At 43.8% G+C, this 25,151-nt stretch overlaps 1 protein-coding gene and 1 non-coding gene across 2 annotated transcripts in view; both read left to right on the forward strand.

Annotated features, from left to right (window-relative positions):
• Positions 1-19,250, forward strand: part of SHQ1 (SHQ1, H/ACA ribonucleoprotein assembly factor) — a 94,684-nt gene extending 75,434 nt beyond the window's left edge. The window contains 2 exon segments of the mRNA XM_007104931.4: positions 18,015-18,518; positions 18,520-19,250. Of these exon segments, the coding sequence (XP_007104993.1) occupies positions 18,015-18,518; positions 18,520-18,559 (544 nt within the window). The 3' untranslated portion in view covers positions 18,560-19,250.
• Positions 16,177-16,280, forward strand: LOC112064982 (U6 spliceosomal RNA). Its single transcript, XR_002891771.1, has one exon. It is a non-coding gene; the product is annotated as a U6 spliceosomal RNA (small nuclear RNA).
• Positions 19,251-25,151: the final 5,901 nt, after the last annotated feature.

The raw sequence follows: 25,151 nt of genomic DNA on the forward strand, positions 1-25,151 counted from the left end.
TTGCGGAGCACAGGCTCTGGACGCGCAGGCTCAGCGGCCATGGCTCACCGGCCCAGCCGCTCCGCGGCATGTGGGATCCTCCCAAACCGGGGCGCGAACCCGGTTCCCCTGCATCGGCAGGCGGACGCGCAACCACTGCGCCACCAGGGAAGCCCTAGAAGTTTGTCCCTTTCATCTAAATTTTCAAAACTTTCTAACATAAAGTTGTTCTTATTTCCTCTTAGCTGTTTTCTTCTCTACAGCATCTATAATTTTCTTACTTTACATTCCTGTGTATTTGTGCTTTCTTGTTTTTGTTTCTTCTTTTTTGATCAATCTTGCAAGGAGTATATTTGATTAGCTTATCAAAGAACCAATATTTTACTCTCTTGATCCTCTCTTTTTGTCTTCTATTTCATTACTTTTTGCTTTTATCTATGTCATTTTATTCCTTCTGTTTTGGGAAATTTGTTATGCTGTTTTTTTCTGTCTTCTTATGTAGATGCTTAACTGATTAACTCTGGACCTTTCTTCATTTAAGTCTATAACCTTTCCTCCAAATACCTGCTTTGTATGCATCTTCAAGGTTGTGAAATATACTGAATTTTCATTATTATTCTAGTCCAAAATTTTCTGATTTTACTCATGAAATGTTTAGAAGTGTGTTCCTCCAAGTGTATGGGGTTTTTATGTAATGTCTTTGTTACTGATTTCTAACTTCATTGCATTTCTGTCAGAGAATTTAATTTGTTGAGATTAATTTTATGCCTAGCATGATCATTTTCTTAAATTTTGAAGCTTGAAAGTAAGGTTTATGCTCGATTGTTAGCTGCTAATTTGTATGTGTGTCTATTTTTTTTTTTTTTTTTTTGGTATGCGGGCCTCCCTCTGTTGTGGCCTCTCCCGTTGTGGAGTACGGGCTCCGGACGCGCAAGCTCATTGGCCATGGCTCACGGGCCCAGCCGCTTCGCGGCACGTGGGATCCTCCCAGACCGGGGCGCGAACCCGGTTCCCCTGCATCGGCAGACGGACGCGCAACCACTGCGCCACCAGGGAAGCCCCTGTATGTGTGTCTATTGTTGAAACTTGTCAGTTGGGCTGTTTTAAGTTTTTATATCCTTAATGATTTATTTTGTCTGTTTAATCTATCAATTTTTGGATTGAAAGGTGTGTGGAAGTCTCTTACTATATTAGTGAACTTGTCAATTTCTTCCTGTCAACCTGTGGTCAGTTTTTACTTTATGATTTGAGGCATGTTATTTGGTGCTATTAGTTTACAATAACTAATATTTTGTCTCCCAGTTACAGCTCCCTGGAGAACTGCAGTGTTTATTATGTAGTAGTCTTCTTTTACCACTGATAATGCTTTTTTGCCTTACAATCTATTTTGTCTGATACTGATATGGAGGTCCCAGCTTTCTTTTGGTTAATATTTGCCTGGCATATTTTCTTTCTGTCCTTGGAGGAGTTAATTTTTGTGAACATTGTTTCAATAAACTTTCGATGACTGGTTTCAGATTCAAAGATAACGACAAAATCTTATATTTTTTTGTATACTGAACGTTTGATATAAAGCTGTGTTGGATCAGTAATTTGGGAACCAGTTTAGATGTTTGGGGGGTTTCTGGTCTTACTAGTAGGTACGTTGTCCTGTCTGGATTCCCTGATTCAAGTGTGTCTGTCTCTGACACCCCACTCCACACTGGATCAATCCAGCAGGTCTTTTTAATTTGTCCTATATAACTTCTTTCACTTAAATTCCTCTTTTTGGTGTCACTGCCTTTCCTTTAATTCAGGCCTATATTTTCTCATTTCCTGCCAGAGTGTCCCCTATGTTTTCCTTGCCCCCAGAGTCTCACTCCCTGTCTTGTTTTTTTCCAACAACGATGCCGATCCTGTCATCCTGAAATGCCATTTTGACCATGGCTGTCCTGCTCAGCAGTTCTCCACAATTCCCCCTTGCCAAGGATAAGAGCCTAAATGAACGCCTGAGCTGGGTTCAAGCCCCTTTGGGTCCTCTTCCTCATCTTTTCTACTTCTTCCCTCACTCCTGCTGATTGGGCACCCTCCCTCTCTCCTTCCAGATACACTCAGCATTTCCCAAATTTACCAAGAGCTTCAGCCCTTCATTGCCTTTGTACATTCCATTTTCTCTACCAGAAATGTTACATTTTGCCTGAAGCTTTCTCTAATGACACCAACAAAATGATCTCTCCATTGTAAGGCTTGAAGCTAATGCTGGCATCTCTTGTCTTGGTGATGATCATTGTAATCCAGTCAGTCATAGAGCTGAGATGCCTGGCAAAATCTCCTTCTTTGCCAGCCTTTGTTTTGTGGGTCAGTTCCCTGTGCACTGTCGACACTATGTGATTTCTAGTCCTTGGCATGAGGCCCTTGGCCTGTCTGGAGACTGACTGATGGAGGAGGGCACTGGTTCTACTCTGAAGCACCTTAGATTGTTTGAAAGTTCTCCTTTGAATTGGACTGAAATCTATTTTTTTCTCATTAGTTTTAATTCTGGACCCATATGGAATAACTCCTTTCTTTCTTCAAATAGCTGTTTTTATCTGTCTAGGGGATTGCTATTGCATTCCTTCTAAGTCTTCTCGATCAGCCTCTTCTGCCTTTAAATGATTCTTACAGGTCCAAAATTTCTACTTCTTTGCCCTTCCTGGTCCCTCTCTCTCTCTCTCTCTCTCTCTCTCTCTCTCTCTCTCTCTCTCTCTCTCTCTCTCTCTCTCTGTCTCTCTCTCTGTCTAATATTTACTTAGTTATTTATTATTTATTTATTTTGGCTGCACTGGGTCTTAGTTGCGGAATGCGAACTCTTAGTTGCGGTATGCATGCGGGATCTAGTTCCCCGACCAGGGATTGAACCCGGGCCCCCTGTATTGGGAGTGCGGAGTCTTACCCACTGGACCACCAAGGACATCCCCCTTCCTGATATCTTTTTAAAAGGCAAATTTTACTTTGTCAGTGCCTCCCCTCTCCTTTTTGGGGTCAGTACCCTTTTAAAGTATCCTTCAGGTTAAATATAATCCTCCAGGTTTGGCCAGAAAGTAGAAAGGAGCTGTCACTCTCATTTTTTATCACCATTCCTGTGTTAATGTGGTATGGGAGCTCATCTACTTATAGTTGGAAACCTCAACACACTCCTTATTCCTAGTTTACCATTAACCAAAACCCTTAAGATTTTTGTCTCAGACATTGTTGAATTAATTATAATTTGTCTCAGACGTTGTTTAATTATTTACAATTATAATTTCTCATGTATCAGCTATTGATAACTTTGTATCTGTTCCCTGGTTTTTACCCTGTTGAATTTGGTTTTGTCCCATGCACCTGCTTTAACCTTTTTGGAACTAGAATCTATCATCCCAGCTATTTCCTGATCTTTTTATTTTTGTAACACTCTTTGTAAACTTGACTCCTGAAATCCAATAAGTAATCACTCTTGGAGCTTCTTCTGTATGCGAAGCACAAGGTGAGGGATCCGGGAACTGAAGAGGAATTAGTAAGGCTTCTGCCCTTAAGGAATTGGAATGAATGTTCTGTGTTTTCACCTAAGATAGTGAATAAACGTTGAATGAAGAAGTCTGGCGTCAAAACTTTTTACTCTTCCGCTAGGTCCCTTCCTTCAGGTTGAAGTTAATCTTACCTGTAAGGTCAAATGTGAGTCCAGTCAGCTTTATAACCATACACCCCATGTTCTGTATTTCACCCGTAAAGAAGCCACAGGAGACTGTCATATGTCGTCCTAAAACCCAGGCACAATCTTTACCCAGGGCTCCCAGGCTGAGGCCGGTCCAAGGGATGGCATCCATTTTTGTGAACCCGTGCCAGCTCCTGGGGACTCCACTTCATCTCCTAATGCGCACAGTTCATTGGTTTTGAGTTCACTCTCCACAGTTTCATCACTTTCCTTCTTCACCGTCTGAAAGATAAGCAAGATGCGTTTCCCTCTTTCCTGTCTTCTGTGTGGATGTTGGAGGCTAGAAACATTGTTCTCATTCCCTTTCCAGTTTTTTCTGTGATCAGCAAAATGCCTTTTCTGTTAGTGTTAATCTGTGTCACAGTTTTTGCCTTCCATAATGATAGCTGTAATTTTATGGTACTTCTGGGCTTTTTTCTCTTTTCTTAATCATTCTCATTTTATTGAAAAGACATCCCTTGGTCAAATTGACAGAGAAGCAAACTCCTTCTTCTTGGGACTTCTGAGATATAGTCTGGTCCAAATGAAGCCCTGATCATTCTGTCATCTTAAGCCATGGTCCACAAAGCCAAATCCTGTTTTTGATTTGAAAAGGTTGAGGTTGGAAAGTTGTCCCTCGCCATTAGAAATGTCGAGAGGCCATTGAGTATCATGGTTAAGAGTATGGGAGCCAGTTGGGCCCGTTGGTTGGCTTCAGATCTGTATGGCCTTGGACAAGTCATTTAAACTTTCTGTGCCTCAGCTGTCCACAAAATTGGTAGAGTTAGGCAAATTAGATGAGCTGACACATGCAGTATGCTTAGAGCACGTTAGCACAGACTAAGTAGTCAATTAATGCTTTGCAAACAACAAAGTTCCTCCATTGATGCATTGCTTGCTTAACAGTGACATTGGCTGAATCAGGCAATTGGTCCATGATAATAATAATAGCTTACTGCACGCCAGGCATTGTGCTAAGTGCTTTATATTTATCATGTCTCTTAATCTCATAGGTTTTATATGATTTGGGTTGTGTCCCCATTTTATTATGGCCCCAGGTTACAGGTATGGAAACTGAAGCCCAAAGAGTTGAAGAAACCCAGGCCTGCTTGTCAGAACCTGCGCTCCTAACCACCTTGCTGTGGTCAGTCAGTCCCCTGTCATCTTCCAGAACATTAACCCACCCTTTCTGTTAACACTGCATGCTCTGTCTCTGTTGACGAAGTTCCAGTGTGGTTTCTGTTAGTGAGCATTTAGTCTTGCTGGGGAGAAAACATATGCAAATGGAAGAATTAGTGGATTACGGAGAGAATCCGCCTCATTGTCAGTGATACAGCGGGTGATACAGCCATAAGAAAGATATTGATTCAGGGACTTCCCTGGTGGTCCAGAGGTTGAGAATCCGCCTTCCAGTGCAGGGGATGTGGGTTCGATCCCTAGTCAGAGAACTAAGATTCCACATGCCACAGGGCAACTGAGCCTGCACGCCACAACTAGAGAGCCCGCGTGCCGCAACTAAGACCCAATGCAGCCAAAAATAAATAAATAAATAAAATAAAATAAAAGGTATTGATTAAGAAAAGAGGGAACTTGGTGTGGTCTACAGGGCTGAGTGGAGTATTGGACATGACCTGGGAACTAAAGATGGGTCGGGTCTGACCAGGCACAGAGAGAAAGGAGGGAGGTGTGCAAGGCAGGGATACAACTTGAGGCAAATCCCCGAAGTTAAAACAGTTGTGCTGGGAGTGAGGGCAGTGGTGAACTGGTCGCACTGGTGGAGCGGGAATGTGCTGGGGTGTATAGAATATGTTAGAGCATTGGGGAGATGCAGTTAAGTCTGCAGCATGTAAGAGTTGCAAGCTGGTGGCCCTTGGGTCACTACTGGTTCTCAGTGAATTTTCTAAAACTTCGAATTGGTTGTCAGCACTTAAAAATTGGAAGATTTTATGTCAAAGTCTGGATTTACAGCTGCTCTGGAACTAACGGAGAAGTTCTGGCAGTTGCTGAGCCCACGTCCCCACTTGGTGACAACTGGCTGGAGCTGAGGCCAGCTGTCTCCCCTGTACGGGACAAGGGTGCTCCATTCTGCACGGACCCCCGCCCCTTCCATGCGACTCCATCTGCCTGACTGGTGAGGGCAGCAGAGTTTGTGACCTTGGCCTCATGGATACGGGCTCTGAGACTGGCTCAGAGGACCCTGTCCTTTCTTCCTTTCAAACTGCAGGCTCCATGAGCGCAGGATCCAGGCTTTGCTTGGGCACTGCTGCGCCGCTCGGGCTAGAAAAACACCCTGCAGATCTCGGGCCCTCAATCAATGTGGCACGTGGGTGGCAGCAGTGACCACGTTACAGTGGGCTCACTTTCCGAAGCTGAACACAGACGGATGAGGTGCACAGCAGTCAACCAGGTGGCTCATTTTAAGCCCTGTTTTTAAAAAGCAAACTGTGGATGACCCTTAAGCAGCAAATAGGCCGCTTACGAAGTCGAGAATGGTCTACGTGTGTGTCAAGGCGAAAACTGCTGGTTGCGCTTTGCTCTGTTTCCAGCCCCATTCCCGGACACGGGGAGGTACGCTCTTGTTCTCTTCTTCGGACACACACTAAACAATAGGCGTAGGAAATGCATCAGGAAGACCTAAGGCACCTACTTATTGGCTTCATTCAGCAGAACAGCAGCACGACCGAGAGCACAGCCAGAGCTCCCGGCTCTGTGCGATTTCACAAATCCTGTAAAACCCTAGTTGCTTTTCACTAGGGATGTGATCTTTCCTCCTGGCTGCGGATGGCAGCTCTCCGCCACGGCTCAGTTTAGCCCGGGTTCTTGTTCTGTTTATTTCTTTCTTTCCCTTTCTTCTGCACGTGGTGTTCCTCTGGGCTCCATCTGCACGCACCTTGCCATGGAAGCCCCGGAAAAGAAGAAAGTCCACCCGCCTCTCCCCCCCGGGCTTGGCTCCAGAAAATCAAAGCCGAGCAGAGGCAGCTCTTCTCCGCCTGCAGCAGGGTCAGCGATTTGTGTAATGTTTTCCGTGTCAGCTTATCTCTGCCGATTTCTTGTGTTTGTGAGCAAGGGGAGGAAGTGCCGCATCGCCATGGCTGCCTCTTTAAACAGGTGGGAGCCGCAGCTGCGGCTGCGATCAAAGCCCAGCCCCGCGCTCCCAGCCATCCCTGCTTTTTTGTCAAGTGTTCCTGGTGGGGCTGGATTCATCCCTTTGGAGTGAGGTGGCTCCAAGAAAAAACTTACCCGGATGCCCCCACGAGGAACTAAAGGAGAGAAGCCCTTACCTCTCTCGCCCCACGTGGGAAGCTTTTTGATCACATCGTTTGAATCTAACCCTAATTAGGCTTTTCAATCCAGTTCTTGTAGGAACACGAAATGCTGTTCAGCCAGCAGGCTTGGTACTCACAGCCATCTAACTGGGGGGTTTCAGTTGTACTGTGTATTCCTGTATTTAGTCAAATGATACTTTGGAGCCACTTTTTCGTTCTTATTTTTAGTAATCAGTAATTTTCGTAGATAGTAATTTGTGTCTGATTGGACATCTTGGCAACTCTTCACTTCTAATTATAGCAGAGTTTTCGCCTGTATGTCTTGATGCTAAAGTGAACGTAGAATTCTTGAGCGATGTCCAGCAAACTAATTTTTGAGAGTCATGGTCACTACCTTAAAATAGAGAATAAATTTTAGTTCCCATCCTGATACAAGTATCCTAGAAGGCTTAATTTGCGTAAATGTTTTGTCAAGGATCGGATCCCCCAACATAGGAGATTCTTCAGTGATTCTCCTGGCTAGTGTGGTCTTCCAGCGTCTTGTTTCACGTAGGTAATAAGCCCTCTGAGTACCCAGATGGTGTCGCTGCTTCGGTGGGAGCTGGCACACAGCAGGTTGTGTGTTAGAAGCCCTGGCCACCCCCCGGATTTACCCTCTGGCATCAGGCACATGTTGGCCTGTGGGCACCGGTGAAGTGTGGAGAGTCGCGCATACCTGCTCAGCCCATGTGACTGAGGAAAGGATCACACGGGCTCACGCGTATGAAAGCAGTTCAGAACCCTCCAGCCTGGTGCCTGTGTGGAATATCGGTGCTCCAGGCTGTGGTAGCCCTGTGCTCTTAGCTTTGTCTAGGCCTCATCTTTGTCACCGAAAATTAGGGCTTTCGATTCGATCTTGGTAGTCGAATTTTGTATTCGTAGCCACGTGAGGCTATTTTAGTGTAGATTAATTAAAATAAAATAAGATTTAGGATTCAATTCCTCAGTCACGCTGGACATTTCAAGTGCTCAGTTGCCACATGTGGCTCGTGGCTACCATGTTAGATAGTACAGATCTAAGACATTTCCATCATTACGTAAAGCTCTGCCAGACCACCCTGGGCTCAGTTATCTGTCAGGTTCCTTCCAACCTGCGTGTGTGTAGACTTCAACAGAGTGGTTTGCTCAGTCCTTAAAGGAGAATCAAGTGTGCCTTTAATGCCCCATCCTCCACCCATACCAGGGGCGTGGATCTGCTGTAATCTTTGCCCTTGTTTCCCCGGTGGCTGAGCGTGAGGCCTTCCTATGGCATCTTTTACAGTTTCTTAGCAGAGAAAAGTTAGCTGTAGAAAGATACGTTCTTGAGCCCTTAAGTAATTTTATTTAGCTTATATTTATAGTATGAAATACTATAAAATTCTGGCTTGGCCAGAATTTTTCTCCTCTTTTACTAAACCTCTGGGTCTTCCTTTTTAGAAATAAGATAGCCCGTTGTCATTTTCCTTGAACGTGGGACAGCACAGATTGGGTATCAGGCTCAGGTGAGTGGAAGGTAGGAGAAGCAGTTTTCTAGGCATGGATACACGATCTGGAGATTAGAGACAGCTACGTGGGACTTGACATCCACGTGGCTTTTAGGCTGGGAGCAGGGGTTGGATGTGAGTGTTGTACCAAGTTCAGTGGGCTGGAGGTTCAAGCCAGGAAGAAATGGACGAAGTAAAAAGCAAGAATAAAGCCAGGTCCCACACTTTAGGCTATTCAGTGTATTTGGTCCCTTATGTCACCTTTCAGTGAGGTCTTCTCTAAACACGTAAAAAATTGAATCCCCTCTATCCTTAGCGCTCCTGGGCCACTTTTCAGCTCTGTTTTTTTCCAAAGCAGTTATACCACCTAGCACACTCTGTGTTTACTTAGTTTCTGTTCGTTGTCTATCTTTTCCTAAACAAGAGTATAAGCTCCATGAGCATGAGGGTCCTTAATCTGTTTTGCTCAGTGCTTGGGCACATAGTACTTTCAGTAGATATTGAATGAATGAATGAGAAATGCGTCTGCCGCGTTGTTTCAGTGAGACCTGGAGGTAGAGGTTACTTGTAGGAGAGGCCCATACTGGAGGTGAGGAAGCAATGGGTGGAGGGTGGGGCGGGGCTAGGGCAGCCATGGGGTGGGGTCTGACCGGGCTGGAGAGGGAGTGGGGGAGGAGCAGACTTCTGGAGCCTGGCCTTGGGAGAGATCTCTGCAGAGGCTGAAGATTTTGTGCAAAAAAGCAGCTGATCCCAGCTTTGTAGAATCGGTGCTGGGAGATGAGATGTTTCTGAGAACGAGCCTCAGGATCAAGCGGGCCTAGAAGAAAGGCCACGGAGAGAACTCGTGAGCCAGAGGGCCATTAGAGAAGGGCTGCTCGCACCTTGACCTGGAGCCGAGGTTGCTGAGTGGATGCAGGCTGAAGCTTCAGAGCTGACCCAGGAGCGGGGGGAGAGCCTCATGCCAGTCCCACGCTGCCAGCTGTTTGGTCAGATTGAGTCAGCGATGCTGAGAGCTGTAAAGCGTAAGGTGGTCATAATCATCACTCCGACACGGTCACCACTGTCTGAAGCAGTGCTTCTCAGACTTCACTGAGCATACAGGTCCCCTGGGAGCTTGTTAAAATTGCAGATTCTGATTCAGGGGTCTGGGATAGGCCCTGGGATTTTGCAGTTCTCACAAGTTCTGGAGTGATACTGCTGCTGCTGGTCCAGGGACTCCACTTTAAGTAGCAAGGCTTTATTAAGGAGAGAAACTAAATATGCGTCATTGATATCAATTACCTTTATTAAAACTATTTTAAAATTCTCTGTGGATAGGCTAGGGACTGTCACTTAAGGATGTTCTGATAGACAAATGCTTTTCACTATAGTTGAACTAAAGTAGTTTTTGAGAGAACATAAGCAAGCATTAAGAAAATTGGCCTTCCCCAATTTTGATTTTCTGTAGATGAACGCTTGTCAGCGCTGTTGTCCAGTCTGGCTTTCAAATCCAAGGCTTCCTAAGGCAGTTCTTGAAAGTCCAAGCCTGAGCAGACTTTTACGTCCATTCCCTACATGCGAGAGGTGGTTGTACCCAGCAGGGTGTGGTGTGTGTGTGCTGAGCTGCTGACCAGCTGGTCTTGACAGGGGCCTGGATCGGGGTTAGAAGTCTGCTTTTGTGCGTAGCAAATGGACTTGAGGACACCGGGAGGGAGAAGGGGAAGCTGGGACGACGTGAGAGAGTGGCATGGACATATATACACTACCAAATGTAAAGTAGATAGCTGGTGGGAAGCAGCTGCATAGCATAGGGGGATCAGCTCGGTGCTTTGTGACCACTTAGAGAGGTGGGATAGGGAGGGGGGGAGGGAGACGCAAGAGGGAGGGGATATGAGGATATATGTATACGTATAGTTGATCACTTTGTTGTACAGCAGCAACTAACACAACAATGTAAAGTAATTATACTCCAATAAAGATGTTCAAAAAATAATAATAATAATGGAATTTGACCTGTGCGTTGTGAACTTGCTTTGCAATGGTAACTCCTTTATCCTTTCCGTTTTCTCCCTTCTGCAATGAGAATGTCTTTTCTACACCTGTCCAACCATTGTATTTTGCAACAGATAACTTGTTTCTTAGTTTCACAGGTCTGTGGACAGAGAGGAATTTACTCCAGGATGGAGCATACCCAGAGTCTCACCTAAACCTGATTGCGATGAGATTTAGATGAGATTTTGGACCTAGAATTGATGTTGGAATGGATTGAGACCTTGGGGATGTTGAGATGGGTGAATGTATATTGCATGTGGGACAGCCATGAATGGGGGGGAGCTAGAAGACAGGCTGCACTGGGCTGGATAGTGTCCCCTAATTCATATCCTTCTCAGAACCCTAGAATGTGACTTCATCTGGAAATAGGGTTGTCGTAGATATAAATTATTGTTAAGATGGGGTCATGTTGGTGTAGGATGGACCCTTAGTCCAATATGACTGGTATTCTTACGAGGAGAAGAGACACAGAGACACATCCAGAGGGAAGACAGCCATGCGAAGAGACAGACAGACACACAGAGAGAATGGCAGGTGGTGACAGAAGCAGAGTTTAAGAGTGATGTGTCTATAAGCCACGGATTCCTGGCAACACCGGAAGCTAAGAGAAAGTCATGGAACAGATTCTCCCCTCTGAGCCCTCAGAAGGAAGCAGCCCTGCTGATACCTTGATTTTGGACTTCTAGCCTCTAGAGCTGTAAGAGGATAAATTTCTGCTGTTTGAAGCCACCCAGTTTGTGGTAGTTTGTTAGGACAGTCACTGGAAACTAATACAGGGAGTTTTTGGAAAATTATTCTAATGATCCATGGACTAGGTGTTGTTTTTCATAATCCAGCCCCAAAGAATGGTATTAAGTCAGGTTGAAAATAGGATGAAAAATTATTTCATTGGCCCAAACTCAATATGGCATAAATGACTCTTTTTTTTTTAACATCTTTATTGGAGTATAATTGCTTTACAATGGTGTGTTAGGTTCTGCTTTATAACAAAGTGAATCAGCTATACATGTACATATAGCCCCATATCTCCTCCCTCTTGCGTCTCCCTCCCACCCTCCCTATCCCACCCCTCTAGGTGGTCACAAAACACCGAGCTGATCTCCCTGTGCTATGCAGCTGCTTCCCACTAGCTATCTATTTTACACTTGGTAGTGTATATATGTCTTATATGTCCATGCTACTCTCACACTTCGTCCCAGCTTACCCTTCCCCCTCCCTGTGTCCTCAAGTCCATTCTCTACGTCTGCGTCTTTATTCCTGTCCTGCCCCTAGGTTCAGAACCTTCTTTTTTTAGATTCCATATATATGTGTTAGCATACGGTATTTTCTTTCTGACTTATCTCACTCTTTATGACAGACTCTAGGTCCATCCACCTCACTACAAATAACTCAATTTCGTTTCTTTTTATGGCTGAGTAATATTCCATTATATATATGTGCCACATCTTCTTTATCCATTCATCTGTCGATGGACACTTAGGTTGTTTCCATGAATGACTCTTACTTTGCAGTATTTGCTGTATGTCAGATGACATACAGAATCGGTACTTTCTTGTTCAAAGAGATCAGTTGTTTCTGTTAATGACTGAGATGGAAATGTTTTTTACTCTTAGAGAGTAAGGGCAGGCAGTTCTGTGTTCATCTGTGCATCAATTGCTGTTTGTCTTTCATGGCAGTTTTCAGAGTAGAGTTTCACTAGCAACTTCTACCTAAAGCTAATGCATTACCTTTTATTTAGATCAGGTTGCATAAACGTATTTTGGGCAGGGGAGTTTGAAGTTTGGAACTGGTTCTTTTCAGTAGAGAAGAATTATGATTATATGTCATTATCATCATTGCCTTTTAAAAAGAAAGTTGATATACTGTGTTCCCAGCAAGAACCCGAGTGTGTGTGTGTGTGTGTGTGTGTGTGTGTGTGTGTGTGTGTGTGTGTGTGTCTGTGCTTTGAAATTTAAAGGCCAAGTCAGTGTATTCCATCATCCAGTATGAAATGTGTCTGGAGTGGCCTCACTGGAGTCCTGTCCTACATTATCAGTTGCTGGCTCTAGTGTCAGTATGTCATGCCTGGCAGGGTAGCAGGTTTTGGCAGAGGAAATGAAACCTAGTCAGTTACTACAAGATTTATAGTAGGCCTGCTATTGCAGGAAGTGGTGAAAAGTTGATTGATAGTTTGAGACAAAACTCTACAGCAAGAAACAGGATGTATGCTTTCTATTTATACCTAGTTTTCTTTTTCCTGCATTTCAGGGCTCCTTTTGCACTTTGTTTGGCTGTTTCATAAGGCTATGGTTCCCTTTATTTTTTTTCCCCTAAATTCAGTCGCCAAATATAAAATAATTGAGGAAATTTTATATCAGCTTAGCCACAGTAAAGGCATATACCCTCAGCTGTTACTGTTACTCTTTCATGGCAGTTGGATTTACTGTAACTTGTCAGAAGGCAGTCTTTAATTAAAAAAAATTCCTCCAGATAGGATATTATTTCACATCTATAAACAGAATGGCAGAGTTTTTCTTTTTAAAGCTACATGGCAGGATTACATTTCCAAAAATTTTCTAAGAAAAACCTGTGTTGAGTATAAGTCTATTAAAATATGACATTAGTACGATCTATCATGTGTCTTTTAAATGCTGAATCTCTTCACTCTGTAATTAACACATCTTAACAGGTAGGAGTTCTTCACTTAGATATAAAATATATACTATAAGTACAACTAGTAACTCAGCGTACGTGTTCGTTGAGTATACCCATATGTACCTGGTTTTTGTAAGCATTCTAGTTAACTAATAATGTCATTTGACGAGCCTTTTTGACATGACCTAGCCTGGTCTGTTTTGAGTGTGACAGTGGAAAACCACAAACTGCGTTAAATGAGGTGTTTTCTGAAATGGAAAGGCCATTACAGAGTTAGATTCTAGAATTTACAAGGAGTGGCAGAGTTAAAACCAACTCCAATTGTGCCAGTGTTTGAAAGAACAAAGAGGCTACTCTTTCATGGCTTAATTTTTTTTCTCCAAAGGAATAATTTCCTTTTCTGTGAACAGTGACTGCTAAGTTATCTGTATAAAATAATTGAATAGAAACAAACCCAACTTTCATTCCTCAGGCTGTTGGGTCATATTCTACACCAGTGATATTTTGAACATTTTAATTAGTTTTTTATCCCAGCATTCTTTAAGAAGAGAGGTCAAAATGCTTCTTCTGTAGAGTTTCTATCAGAAGTTTAATATCAGTTTGGGAAACTAGACAGCTTAAGGTAGTAAAAGTGGGATAATAAGAAATAGAGGGGCTTCCCTGGTGGCGCAGTGGTTAAGAATCCGCCTGCCAATGCAGGGGATACGGGTTCGAGCCTTGGTCTGGGAAGATCCCACATGCCGCGGAGCAACTAAGTCCGTATGCCACAACTACTGAGCCCACGAGCCACAACTACTGAAACCCGGGTGCCTAGAGCCCGTGCTCCGCAACAAGAGAAGCCACCGCAATGAGAAGCCCGCGCACCACAACAGAGAGTAGACCCCGCTCCACTCAACTAGAGAAAGCCCGCGCACAGCAGCAAAGACCCAACGCAGCCAAAAATAAAATAAATAAATAAATTTATTTAAAAAAAAAAAAAGAGAGATGAATCAGGGTGGCAAGGAATTAAAAAAAGAAACATATAATCCATTTTTTACACACATTATATAACTGGGTCATTTTAAACATAATATAATGCTAAAAGTGAGAAACAAACTTTTCTCTGAAGACTAAAAAGTCATCTCAGCTGGTAAGAGGCACGAGTTTCTGTTTGGGTCCTGTGCCTCATCCTTGCCACTTTCCTGCCTGTTAGAGTTGACACTTTTTAATCCCAGCATTGTGAGGGATGCTTTCTGAAAAGAGCCAAGATGACAGGTAGGGAGCTTTGGAATTCCAAATTTATGCGGTTATAAGTGACAGATGTAATATTTTTATAGTAGACAATAACAAAGATATAAATAGTTTTAACTTGAGTAGATATATCGACTGTATTCACGAATATCCACAAAAATAATTCATATTTTTTCCCCTGGGATTCTACAACCTCTGTAGGCAAAGCTTAGATGTATACTCCGTTTAAGATTGCTGAGCTAAAGGGACCAGTCATAGTTTCTCTGGAGAATTCTGGGCCTCAGGCACGTCAGAACTTGCTCCTTTGAGGTGTTGAGGGGTATCACGCTGGGAAGGAATCAAGAATGTGGGCTTAAGAAGGGAGGCATTTCAGAGCCTGAGAACTCCTGGGAGGCCCTGTGGTGGAGAAGAGAGAGTGCCGGAGCTCAGAGGCCTGGGCTTCCCGTCCTGACTGCCCCTCATCAGCGGGGTGAACTTCAGCTGGCCTCTTAACCTCTCCGAGCTTCTGTTTCCCCATCTGTCACGTGGGGATAAAAATGAAGCTGACTCATAGGGTTGTCGTTAGGAGCAAGTGCAATGAGACGTCTGTGGGACGTCGTCCTTCATATATTGTCGAAAGTGTTTATCGCGGCTCTTAAACATGTGAGGTGTGTGGTTACTGAAGTGTAAAGGCTTTTATTTCAGATTTTTATTTTGCATATGATAATTTAATGCGAGGCATTGTCTTCTTTCCCAACTTCATGGCTCTTTATCTCTTAAAGCTGTGTGTCATTACCCAGAGAGGACCTTTTCCAGTGAGAAAGATGGCAGTGAACTAGTCCTTAGGCTGGCAGGGCCTTGCAGTAAGGAGGTTTTAAACTGGTCCACTGGCTCTGACCAGATCCGTGGCCACTGGTAGCCAAGGTTTCAAAATATATGGTGGACGTCATCTACAGCTGTCTTGGACATGGATGTAGATTATATTGCAATCATCTTATTTCATAACTGTGTTTTTAAAGATGTCTCAAACCCACCAGAGTTCACTCAGAGTTATAGCCCTTTGGGAATCATTCACCAACTGTAGTGGATCTCATCCAGATTTTCCTCTCTACCCCGGACCATCTTTCCTTTTCTAGGCTCTGGCAATTCCAGCACCGAGACATAGGGTTTTCCTCATTTAAGAGAAAGTTGTGCATCCATGACGGCCATTGTCCTTGTCCTGCCCTCCCTTGGACCCTGACTGCAGTGGAAGCTTCAGGTCCTGGTTACACTTGTGGAGGGCCGGGGCGGGGTGCGGAAGCTCGTTGTTACGTTCAGTATTTTGAGACAGAGGGGTCTCAGGTACATCCAGGCACTTAGATGAAAGTCCCCAAGTCCCCGTCTGTCACTTTAGCTCTATTGAAATGAAGCCTCATTTCCCCAGTATTATGGGATGGACTTCGCTTTGACGAGTGAATTTATCCTGTGAACTCACCTCATCCAGTTTGTCTCAAGCCACTCATTTAATCTTTGGAGCTAGGGAAACCCAGAAGACATGTCACTCATTGACACTTTTTCACTTGTCACACCAGATTTGCTTCTATGGAACAGCAAAGATATCGTTTTTGGAGAACTGCAGTATGCTTTACACGTTGCTTCAGAAACAGAACTACTAAAGTGAATCCAAGTTAATGAAAAAGTTTATCTCTTCAGTATAATGTAATGTTATAAATATAGCAAAAATATCCTCTGAAATAGCATGAGATGGTTTTCTGCTAAAAATGAAAAGCACTCCATGTCGCTCTCTGATACTGCTTTTTTTTTTCTTTTTTAGTTAAAAAATTTGAATAGGTATTCCATTCACATAGGTTTAAAAAGAACGATAGTGCTTGGTTCAGCAGCACAGATACTAAAATTGGAACAATACAGAGATTAGCATGGCCCCTGTGCAAGGATGACATGCAAATTTGTGAAGTGTTCCAAATTTTTATATCGTGTGATATTGCTTATATGTGGAATCTAAAAAAAGGGTACAAATGAACTTATTTACAAAACAGAAATAGAGTCACAGATGTAGAAAACAAAGTCATGGTTAACAAGGGGGAAGGGGGGGAGGGATAAATTGGGAGATTGGGATTGACATATACACACTACTATACATAAAGTAGATAACTGATAAGGACCTACTGTAGAGCACAGGGAACGAAGAAGAAAACAAAGTGATGGTTAAGAAGGGGGAAGGGGGGGAGGGATAAATTGGGAGATTGGGATTGACATATACACACTACTATACATAAAGTAGATAACTGATAAGGACCTACTGTAGAGCACAGGGAACTCTACTCAATACTCTCTAACGACCTATATGGGAAAAGAATCTAAAAAAGAGTGGATATATGTATATGTATAACTGATTCACTGTGCTGTACAGCAGAAACTAACAGCATTGTAAATCAACTCTACTTTAATGAAAATTTTAAAAATAAAAACCAATATGGGGCTTCCCTGGTGGCGCAGTGGTTGGGAGTCCGCCTGCCGATGCAGGGGACGCAATATGCGGTGACAAGTCTGCCTCTCACCCTCATCTTCCATCTTTCCAGCTCCTGCATAAATATTAGTGTTTTCTGTAGCTCTCCAGAGTTCATGGATAAGTGTACAAGCAAATAAAATATGTTTTTATTTCTTTCTTTTTATTTCTTTCCTTTGCTGTGTGTGTTTAACATAGAAGGCAGCATATACATATGGCAGGCCTTTTGTTGTTAAACAATATATCTGGGTTAGCCCCTGGAGAGACTCATCCGTTACATAGCTGTAGACTTTTACTTCATGTGGATATGCCATAGCCATATGCCACGTTGATGGACATTTGGGTGTTTCTTATTTTGGAGTATTAGAAACAATGCCACAGTAAATGGTATCTTGGGCCTGTGTCGTGTTGCCTACGTGTTTAATTTCCAGATGCGGGTTTGCTTGGGTCAAGGGTATGTACGTTTTCAGTTTTGAAAGGTACTGCCAGGTTCTCCTTCATTGGGACTGTAGCTGTTAACTCTCTCACCAGCAGTGTATGAAAGCGCCTTTCCTCCACAGCCTTGCTGGCACTGTTACCAAATGTTTGGATTTTTGCCAATCTGATAAATGAAAAATATATCTCAGCACGACTTTAATTTGTATTTCTCTTATTTGACTGAAGTTGTTGAACATCTTTTCATATATTTAAGAGCCATTTGTATTTCTTTGTATGAGAATTGTCTGCTTGTGTGCTTTGCCAATTTTCCTGATGGATTATTATTTGCATTTTTAAGAACTCTGTTAGGGGAACTAGGCCTTGTTTTGTGATATGAATTGCAAATATTTTTCTCAATTTTGCATTAGCCTTTTGACTTTTCTTGTAATTTCTTTTTTTTTTTTTTGCCCTACAGAACTTGTTGATTTTTATTAGTTGAATTTATCAATCTTTGCCTTTCTTTTGTGGCTTCTGGATTTTGAGTCCTAGTTAGAAAGGCCTTCCTCATTCTAGGCTCATGAGGGAAATCTCCTGCGTTTCCTTGTAATACTTGGTTCCTTTTTCCCATTCATATCACTGATCTGTTTGGCGATTCATACTGTGTGCCATATGAAGTATGGATCCAACTTTATTTTGTTATCTCTTTAAGCTGTGGACCCTGTTATCCCCAGACCAATTAATGAATAGTCCTAACATTGCTTCTTAAAATGGTCTTCAAGGTCCAGAAAGTTGGCAGCTCTTGCGGAAGCCTTAAAGAAAGCATTCCCGACCAAGGCCCAGCTGGGGTTGGAACTGCAGGAACTGGAAGCAGCGGCACTCTTGGTCCAGGAGGAAGAAGCTGCATCGAAAGCAGGAGCCCGATGCATTTCTGGGCAGCAGACGCCTTCCTCCAGCTCTGAGGCAAGCGATTCGGAGGAATCAGAGAGCAGCACATCATCTGAGACCGAGGACTCAGACTCGGAACACGAGGAGCCCAGAAGTGGTGAATGTGAGGCAGGGCCTTCCTTGCTCGGTCCCTTTGTTGAGGAAAGCGGCACGGCCCTGCTTCCTGACCATGGTGGGATGTGCAGAAGCGTGGTCCTCCCAGGGTCTGATGATGGTCAGGGACAGCCGCTCGCCTCTCCCCAGGCTCCTGGGGTATCTGAGCCTCTAATCCAGGAGCTTGGAGAACAACTGGAGACTTCGGTTCAGATTTCTGAGCCCAAGAGCTCTGCTGCTGGACAGCGTGCTGAAGAGAGACAGCCGGCAGACATCCAAGAATTGACTCTGAGTGGTCTCATTCGTTATTGAGAATTGGCGTCAGATTTGGTTTTGTTGACCGAATGAGAATTCTTCATTTTCACTTTGTACTTTTCCTTAGCGTAGACAACGTTGTCAGTGAGCTAACGTTGACACCAGTCGGTTTTCTTGTTGCACCTTTAAAAATAAAGTTCTAAAGTTTTTCTTAAAGCCAAGTGTAATTAATATTTGGAGATGAGAATAATAGTTCTGCCAGAATCTCTAGAAGGTAGAGCCCTAGAATATTTTGAATAGCTTTACAGAGATACGCAGGACATACAGTAAGCCGCAAACATCTTAAGCAGATAGTGTGATAAGTGTTGACAGATACATACACCGAATAAAACCAGTAGTGCAGTTGAGATGCTGTACTCACCCACCATCTCCAAGTGTCCTCCTGTCCCTTCGTCACCCCTCCCCCACCCTCGCCTCTGCATGCTACCCACCCCCACTCCCCAGGCAAGCATCCATCTGTTAGTTTGCATTTCCTAGAATTTAATATAAAGTGAATCATATAACGTGTACTCTTCTTCTCTGTCAGGCTTATTTCATTCAGTATAATTATTTTGAGATACATTGATGTAGCATGTATCGAGGTTTGGGGGTGGTTTTTTTTCCCATATCTGAGTAGTATTTCATTAAATGGACATTTGGGTTGTTTCCAGCTTTCAGCTGTTCCAAATAAAGCTGTTATGAACATTTGTGTGCAAGTCTTTGTGTGGACATATGCTCTTATTTCTCTTAGGTAAATATCTAGGAGTGGAATGACAGAGCCGTATGGTAGGTGTATGTTTAACAGTTGAAGAAACCACCAAACTGTTTTCCAAAGTGGCTGTACCATTTAACACGCCCACCAGCAGCCTGTGAGAGCTCACTTCTTTCTCATTCTTGTCATCACTTGGTGTGGTCCATTTTTAACATTTTTAACATTTTAATAGGTGTGAAGTGGTATCTCCTGGTTTTGTTTTGCGCTTTTAAGACTTCTTATGTTGAGCGTCTTTTCACATATGTATTTGTCATCCACATATCTTTGGTGAAGTGTCTGTTCAGATGTCTTGCCAATTTTTTTAAGCTGGGTTGCTTTTCTTATTTTTGAGTTTGGAGGGCTCTTTGTAAATGCTAGATACAAATCCCCGGAGGAGTCCTCCTTGCATGCCTGATAATCTTTGATTGCATAAACATTGTGAATTTTACCTCGTTGGGTACTGGATATGTATTCTTATAAATATTCTTTAGCTTTGTTTTGGGATGCAGTTAAGCTACTTGGAAATAGTTTGATCCTTGTGGGTCTTGCTTTCGTAGTTTGTTAGGCAGGTCTGGAACAGTGCTCCGTCTAGGACTCGCTATTTCCCCGTCCTAAGGAACGATTTTCCCATGCCCCAGGGATTATGAGTGTTCCAGTCCGGCTGATGGAAATAGACACCTGTGTGAGTGCAGAGCGCTGGTCCCTCTAATCCCTTCATGTGGTTCTTGCCTGGCCTCATTTATAGGCTCTCCTCTGAGTCCTCGACCCTCTCCAGGTATCTGGGGTTCTCTGCAGCTCTCCCCTCTCCCGTACTCTGTCTTGCAGACTCAGGCTGCCTTGGACTCCCCAAGCCCCCAGCTCTGTCTCCTGAACTCCGGAGTCCATTGGCTTCTGCCTGGGTCGCCCCTCCCTGTGCAGCCTAGACATTCTTCTAGGGCAGTAGGCGAGGCCCTCGTACTGATCCTGGGGTTTGCTTTCCATCCCTCGGGATCACTGTCTTTCATTGCCTGATGTCCAGTGTCTTGAAAACCATGGTTTCATGTATTATTTCTGTTTTTCTTGTTTGGTTATGTCAGGAGGGAAAATTCATCTGGTCCCTATTACTCCATCTTGATTGGAAACGTAAGCCTCCATTAATAATTTAAATGTGAATTTTCCTACTTGAGTGTAAGCTCCTAGGGAGTGATGTCTGTGTCGTGTCTTGTTACCACTGAATCATCAGTGCCCATATTCTCAGAGCTCCATAAATATTTGTTGAATGAATGAACAAATGAAATAAACCAATTTGCTTTAGGGAGGAAATGAAATGAAATCTGATATGTATTAATCTCAGTAGTATTTTTATTTCAGGAAACGGTATGATCCCTTTTACTCTGGGTCTGTATAGGTTGCAAGTATTTGTGTATTTGGTGACTGTGCTATTTGACACACATGTTAACTCCTGAACACCATAACAGCTTTTTTAGAATGTGTTCAAGACTTTTCTCAGGCTCCCCAGAGACCTTCAGAATCCCCGTGACCATTGAAAATGCGTTTTTCCTCAGTAGCACATGACCTGAGGCCAGTTTGAAAATGCATTATCTGTTATTCCCCTCATTTACTTCTACTGACGTCAAGTTGAGCAAATCCACTCTTGTCTAAAAGTTTAAAGCCGTGGAAATTTCTCCTTCCATCACCTTCTGTCCTTCCTTAGGAATCTAAACAGGATCTACTTTGGTGAGAATTGTCTTGGGTAGAAAAATCTGTTACTCTCTTCCTCAAAGGATGGGCCAACATGATCCTTCCCGGACATCCTCAAAGCAGAGGAACTCGCTGAACGGCTCTCCTGAGTTTTAAAAGCAATGTGAGTGAGCGCCTTAGTTTTAGATTCCGTGTCTGCCACGTTACTTTTACCCTTTCTTTGTTCGCAGAGGGTTAAAGCTTTGTAATATCGCATTGCCCTGTCTTTGTTTAAGATGAGTTAAGAACACTATACCATGTCTGTAACCCAAAACACATCCAAAGGTGCTGCCTTTAATGTTTTTTTTTTAGGACTTCCCTGGTGGCGCAGTGGTTGGGAGCCCGCCTGCCGATGCAGGGGATGTGGGTTCGCGCCCCGGTATGGGAGGATCCCACGTGCTGCGGAGCGGCTGGGCCCGTGAGCCATGGCCGCTGGGCCTGCGCGTCCGGAGCCTGTGCTCCGCAACGGGAGAGGCCGCAGCGGTGACAGGCCCGCGTACCGCACAAAAAAAAAAACAATATTTTTTTTAACTAGATGACCTGCCAGGCAACTCAAGGGATTTCCTATAACCATATGCATTTCCCAAGAACCCTGGGTGATGGAAGAAAAAATAAAAAGTTAGGGAAAGGGGCTTCCCTGGTGGCGCAGTGGTTGCGCGTCCGCCTGCCGATGCAGGGGAGCCGGGTTCGCGCCCCGGTCTGGGAGGACGGGAGAGGCCGCAGCAGAGGGAGGCCCGCATACCACAAAAAAAAAAAAAAAAAAAAAAAGGGAAAGCACAGAGAGGAGACCTCAGCAGCTGCCTAGCTGCAGCTCAGTGGCAAGAACCAGGGCCTCGGGGCTGAGGAGACAAGGCGTTGCGTCCCAGAGCCATAGTTCGGAGGTGTGCCAACCTCTGAACTTCTCCCTTCCTCTTGGAAATGGGAATACAACGACTTTTCTTGCTTATCTTACAGGATGATGAGACTGCATGTTCAAAACACTTTATCAACTGGAAAGTATTAAACCAGCATACGAGTTTATTATTATTGTCACACTTCCCAGTGCTGCACAGGGCTCTTTTCAGCTACCTGACAACAGGTTTCTGGGGGAGCCAGCCCTTGGAAAGTGAGAGCCCTGTCAATCGCTTCTGAGGCATGCTCGTGGTAAAAGTCTACACAGTTCAGCAGATTAGACAGAAATATTAATTACATCAGTGAATCACAGCACTGCCTCATCTGGGAGGGCATTATCATTGACTTGTTTTCTATGTTCTGTCTCTTCTCCCATTATCCTTGAAGAACGACACAGGGCCTCGCTGTGGGCATGATCGGTTTTAGGTGCCAGGGACTACATTGATACCATCTTTCACTGGCACGGGATTAATTTACAAATGACACAGGGCTCCTCCCTACCACATTCTAAATTGGTTGAACAGCTGGGGGGTGGTTTTCACACCTGCTAGTGAAAAATCCATTTGGGTTGCATGGATCAAATTCTGTTACCAAGAATTGGGCATATGAGAGAAAGGATCGAGTTTTCTCAGCCATAAGACTTTATAAAATTCTTCTAAATCAGAGGGAACTCCTGGATATCTATTTTGTTATAAGGAGATTTTTATTTTCTATCTTGTAACTAGAAATTGACCCATGTAGTCAATGGTGACAAAAGATACATCTAAAAGAAATGGAAATGAATGAAAAACAATATAGGAAGGAAACTCTAGGCAGCTTTAGAGCTGCCGCTGTATTAAAAATATACCAACTCTTCAGACTATATTAATTATAAAATCTTGGAAGATGCAGACATACTCTTGTATAAAATGATCTGTCATGTAATGTCATTGCATGTCTGGTAGATTGAAGTTAAAGCTTCATAAACACATATCTCTTTGACTGTTTGGGCAGGCGTCTCCATAAAAGCAAATCAAAGATTGCAAATCTTTCCTTAACATCATTCCATCTAAATCCCCGATGGAGTTTTTGTTCGTGATCGGCTGCTCCCTTTCCCGCCCATTTTCTAAGTGTGTTATGTATAGTTTCAAACCATACCAAATGAAGGAAGCATTGATTAGACTTGATTTAAGGCAGCAAGTGATAAATGCAGCTGGAAATTGATCATGCCTCTCCAGTGACTGGGGCTCAGCCATCCACAGTTGACACAACTCTTGTCTCAAGGCTGGAGAAAACAAACAGGGAAACACATGTCAAACAGATAAATGACTCGGCTGTTTTGAACTCTCTGCAGAGGCCATTTGTTTCCCAGATAAGGAAGACTGCTCTCCAAAGTCATGAAAAGATAAGCTGGAGGAAAAGGATGAATGTGGGAGCAGATGCCTTAGCACTTGGAAAAAAAACAAACAGAAAGGATGTACCTCCCAGAAGAATCTTGCTACGTGGATCCGCTTTCCTTTCCCCCCAGAAAATGCTGGAAGCAGCGATTTAGCCACGCGAGCCTCGGTCCTAGCTGGGACCACATGCTGAAGGCTCTGCCTCTGGTATTTTAGGTCTTCCAAGTGGTAGGCCATTGTCTCTTAAGCTCTTTCCAGGGCGACATTCCCCACCTCTTGCTGGAGTGAGCATTCAGCGGAAGGAGCAGCTGAGCGACTGGAGAGCCCTGCCTATAGTCCATCCAGCCCGAAGCTCCAGCAGTTTGACCGCCAGCCCAGAGACCCCCGGAAAACAGGAGCCCTCCTGCAACCCAGGGCCTCCCGTGGAGCCTCACCTACAGCACAGAGCTCCATATTTACTGTCTTTGTTTCCGTGCATGCTGTGTTTTCCCACCTCCACCTGTTTGCTCAGTGCACTGCGTTCTCTTCTCCCTGTGAGTTTGCCCAGATTGCCCCAAGCAAATGCCACCTCCTCCAGGAGGTCACCCTTCATTCTCCCTGGCTGGAAATAATTTCCCTCCTCTGAACTCCCACTGAATTAGGGCCAGGTCCTGCTGGAAGAGCCTGGAATCCAAGGAAAGCCGAAGGGATTGGAGCAGGGAAGAGACATTCCTACCAGGCTGTCCCTTAGGGCAGTGGGTTCCAGAGTTCTGTATTCAGACTTCTGTAAAATTAAAATTAGAAACAAGAAAACGAGGGTGGGGGGTAGGGAGGAGTACAAGGCTGCCAGTGTTTAATTTTGTTCATAGATGTATACAGGCCGTATTCTACTGAAACCATGCTTCCATACAAATGTGTTATCATCAAAAATGTAAAAGGACCTTTCAGAATAATAGTCCTCTAAATCCAACACACTTACCTACAAGAAAAACTCTCTCACCTGAGAATCACAGTTAACTGTTTGGCATCTGTAGTTCCATTCTTTTTTCTGTGTATTTGTATACAGATATATACCCACATTAAAAAAAAAAATTAGAATCATGCACTACAAAAATTGTAAATCCATTTTTTTCTCTTAACAAGAGGTCATGAATATTTTCATAAGTCATTGAATAACCTCCCAAAATAAGGCTTTTCCTAGCTGCATTGATGTAGTCTTATTGAAATAGAAGAGATTACTCTCAAATGTAAATTGTATTAATCAGAGTTTTCCTGCTGTGTAGTGTATTTGCCAAGCATGGGCACCTAGATTCTCTAGGTACTTCCTTGGCAACTTTTCCTCAGTTGCATTACTGCAGCCCGGTGTATTTTATAGAAAGAATACCCTTGAATCAGAGAAGAGACAGGATTTTCATAACATCCGTCACTGTGGAACCACTGCATGGTACCAAGCTCTGTGCTAGGCTTGTCTTGTCCTAAGCATGTCAAGCAGGGCCTGTCTCCACGTCAATCCTTCTATAGGCATAGACCCGCCGATGGGGGCAGCTCTGGGTATGTTGAAACCAGGTAGCTCTGTTCTTAGCTGACTGGATTGGGCTTGAACTTGACCCAAGGTGGGATCTGCTAGTCCAGAATGCTTTATTAAAACCAGGGATTCTCGATTTTGGCAACGCCCTTGGATCATCTGAGAAACTTTAGAGAAATACTGATACCCAGTCTTCTCTGAAGACAATGGAATCAGAGTCTCTGGGGATGTCTAAACAGGCAAAAAGTGGAACAATAAGATTCCTGTTCGATTTCGGCTTTCGGCTCTGAGGAGGTCAAGATGCGACTTTCTTCAGTCCTCCCAAATCCGGGTTCATCTGACA

Source organism: Physeter macrocephalus, chromosome 18, assembly GCF_002837175.3.
Source record: "Physeter macrocephalus isolate SW-GA chromosome 18, ASM283717v5, whole genome shotgun sequence".
Classification (NCBI taxonomy): Eukaryota; Metazoa; Chordata; class Mammalia; order Artiodactyla; family Physeteridae; genus Physeter; species Physeter macrocephalus.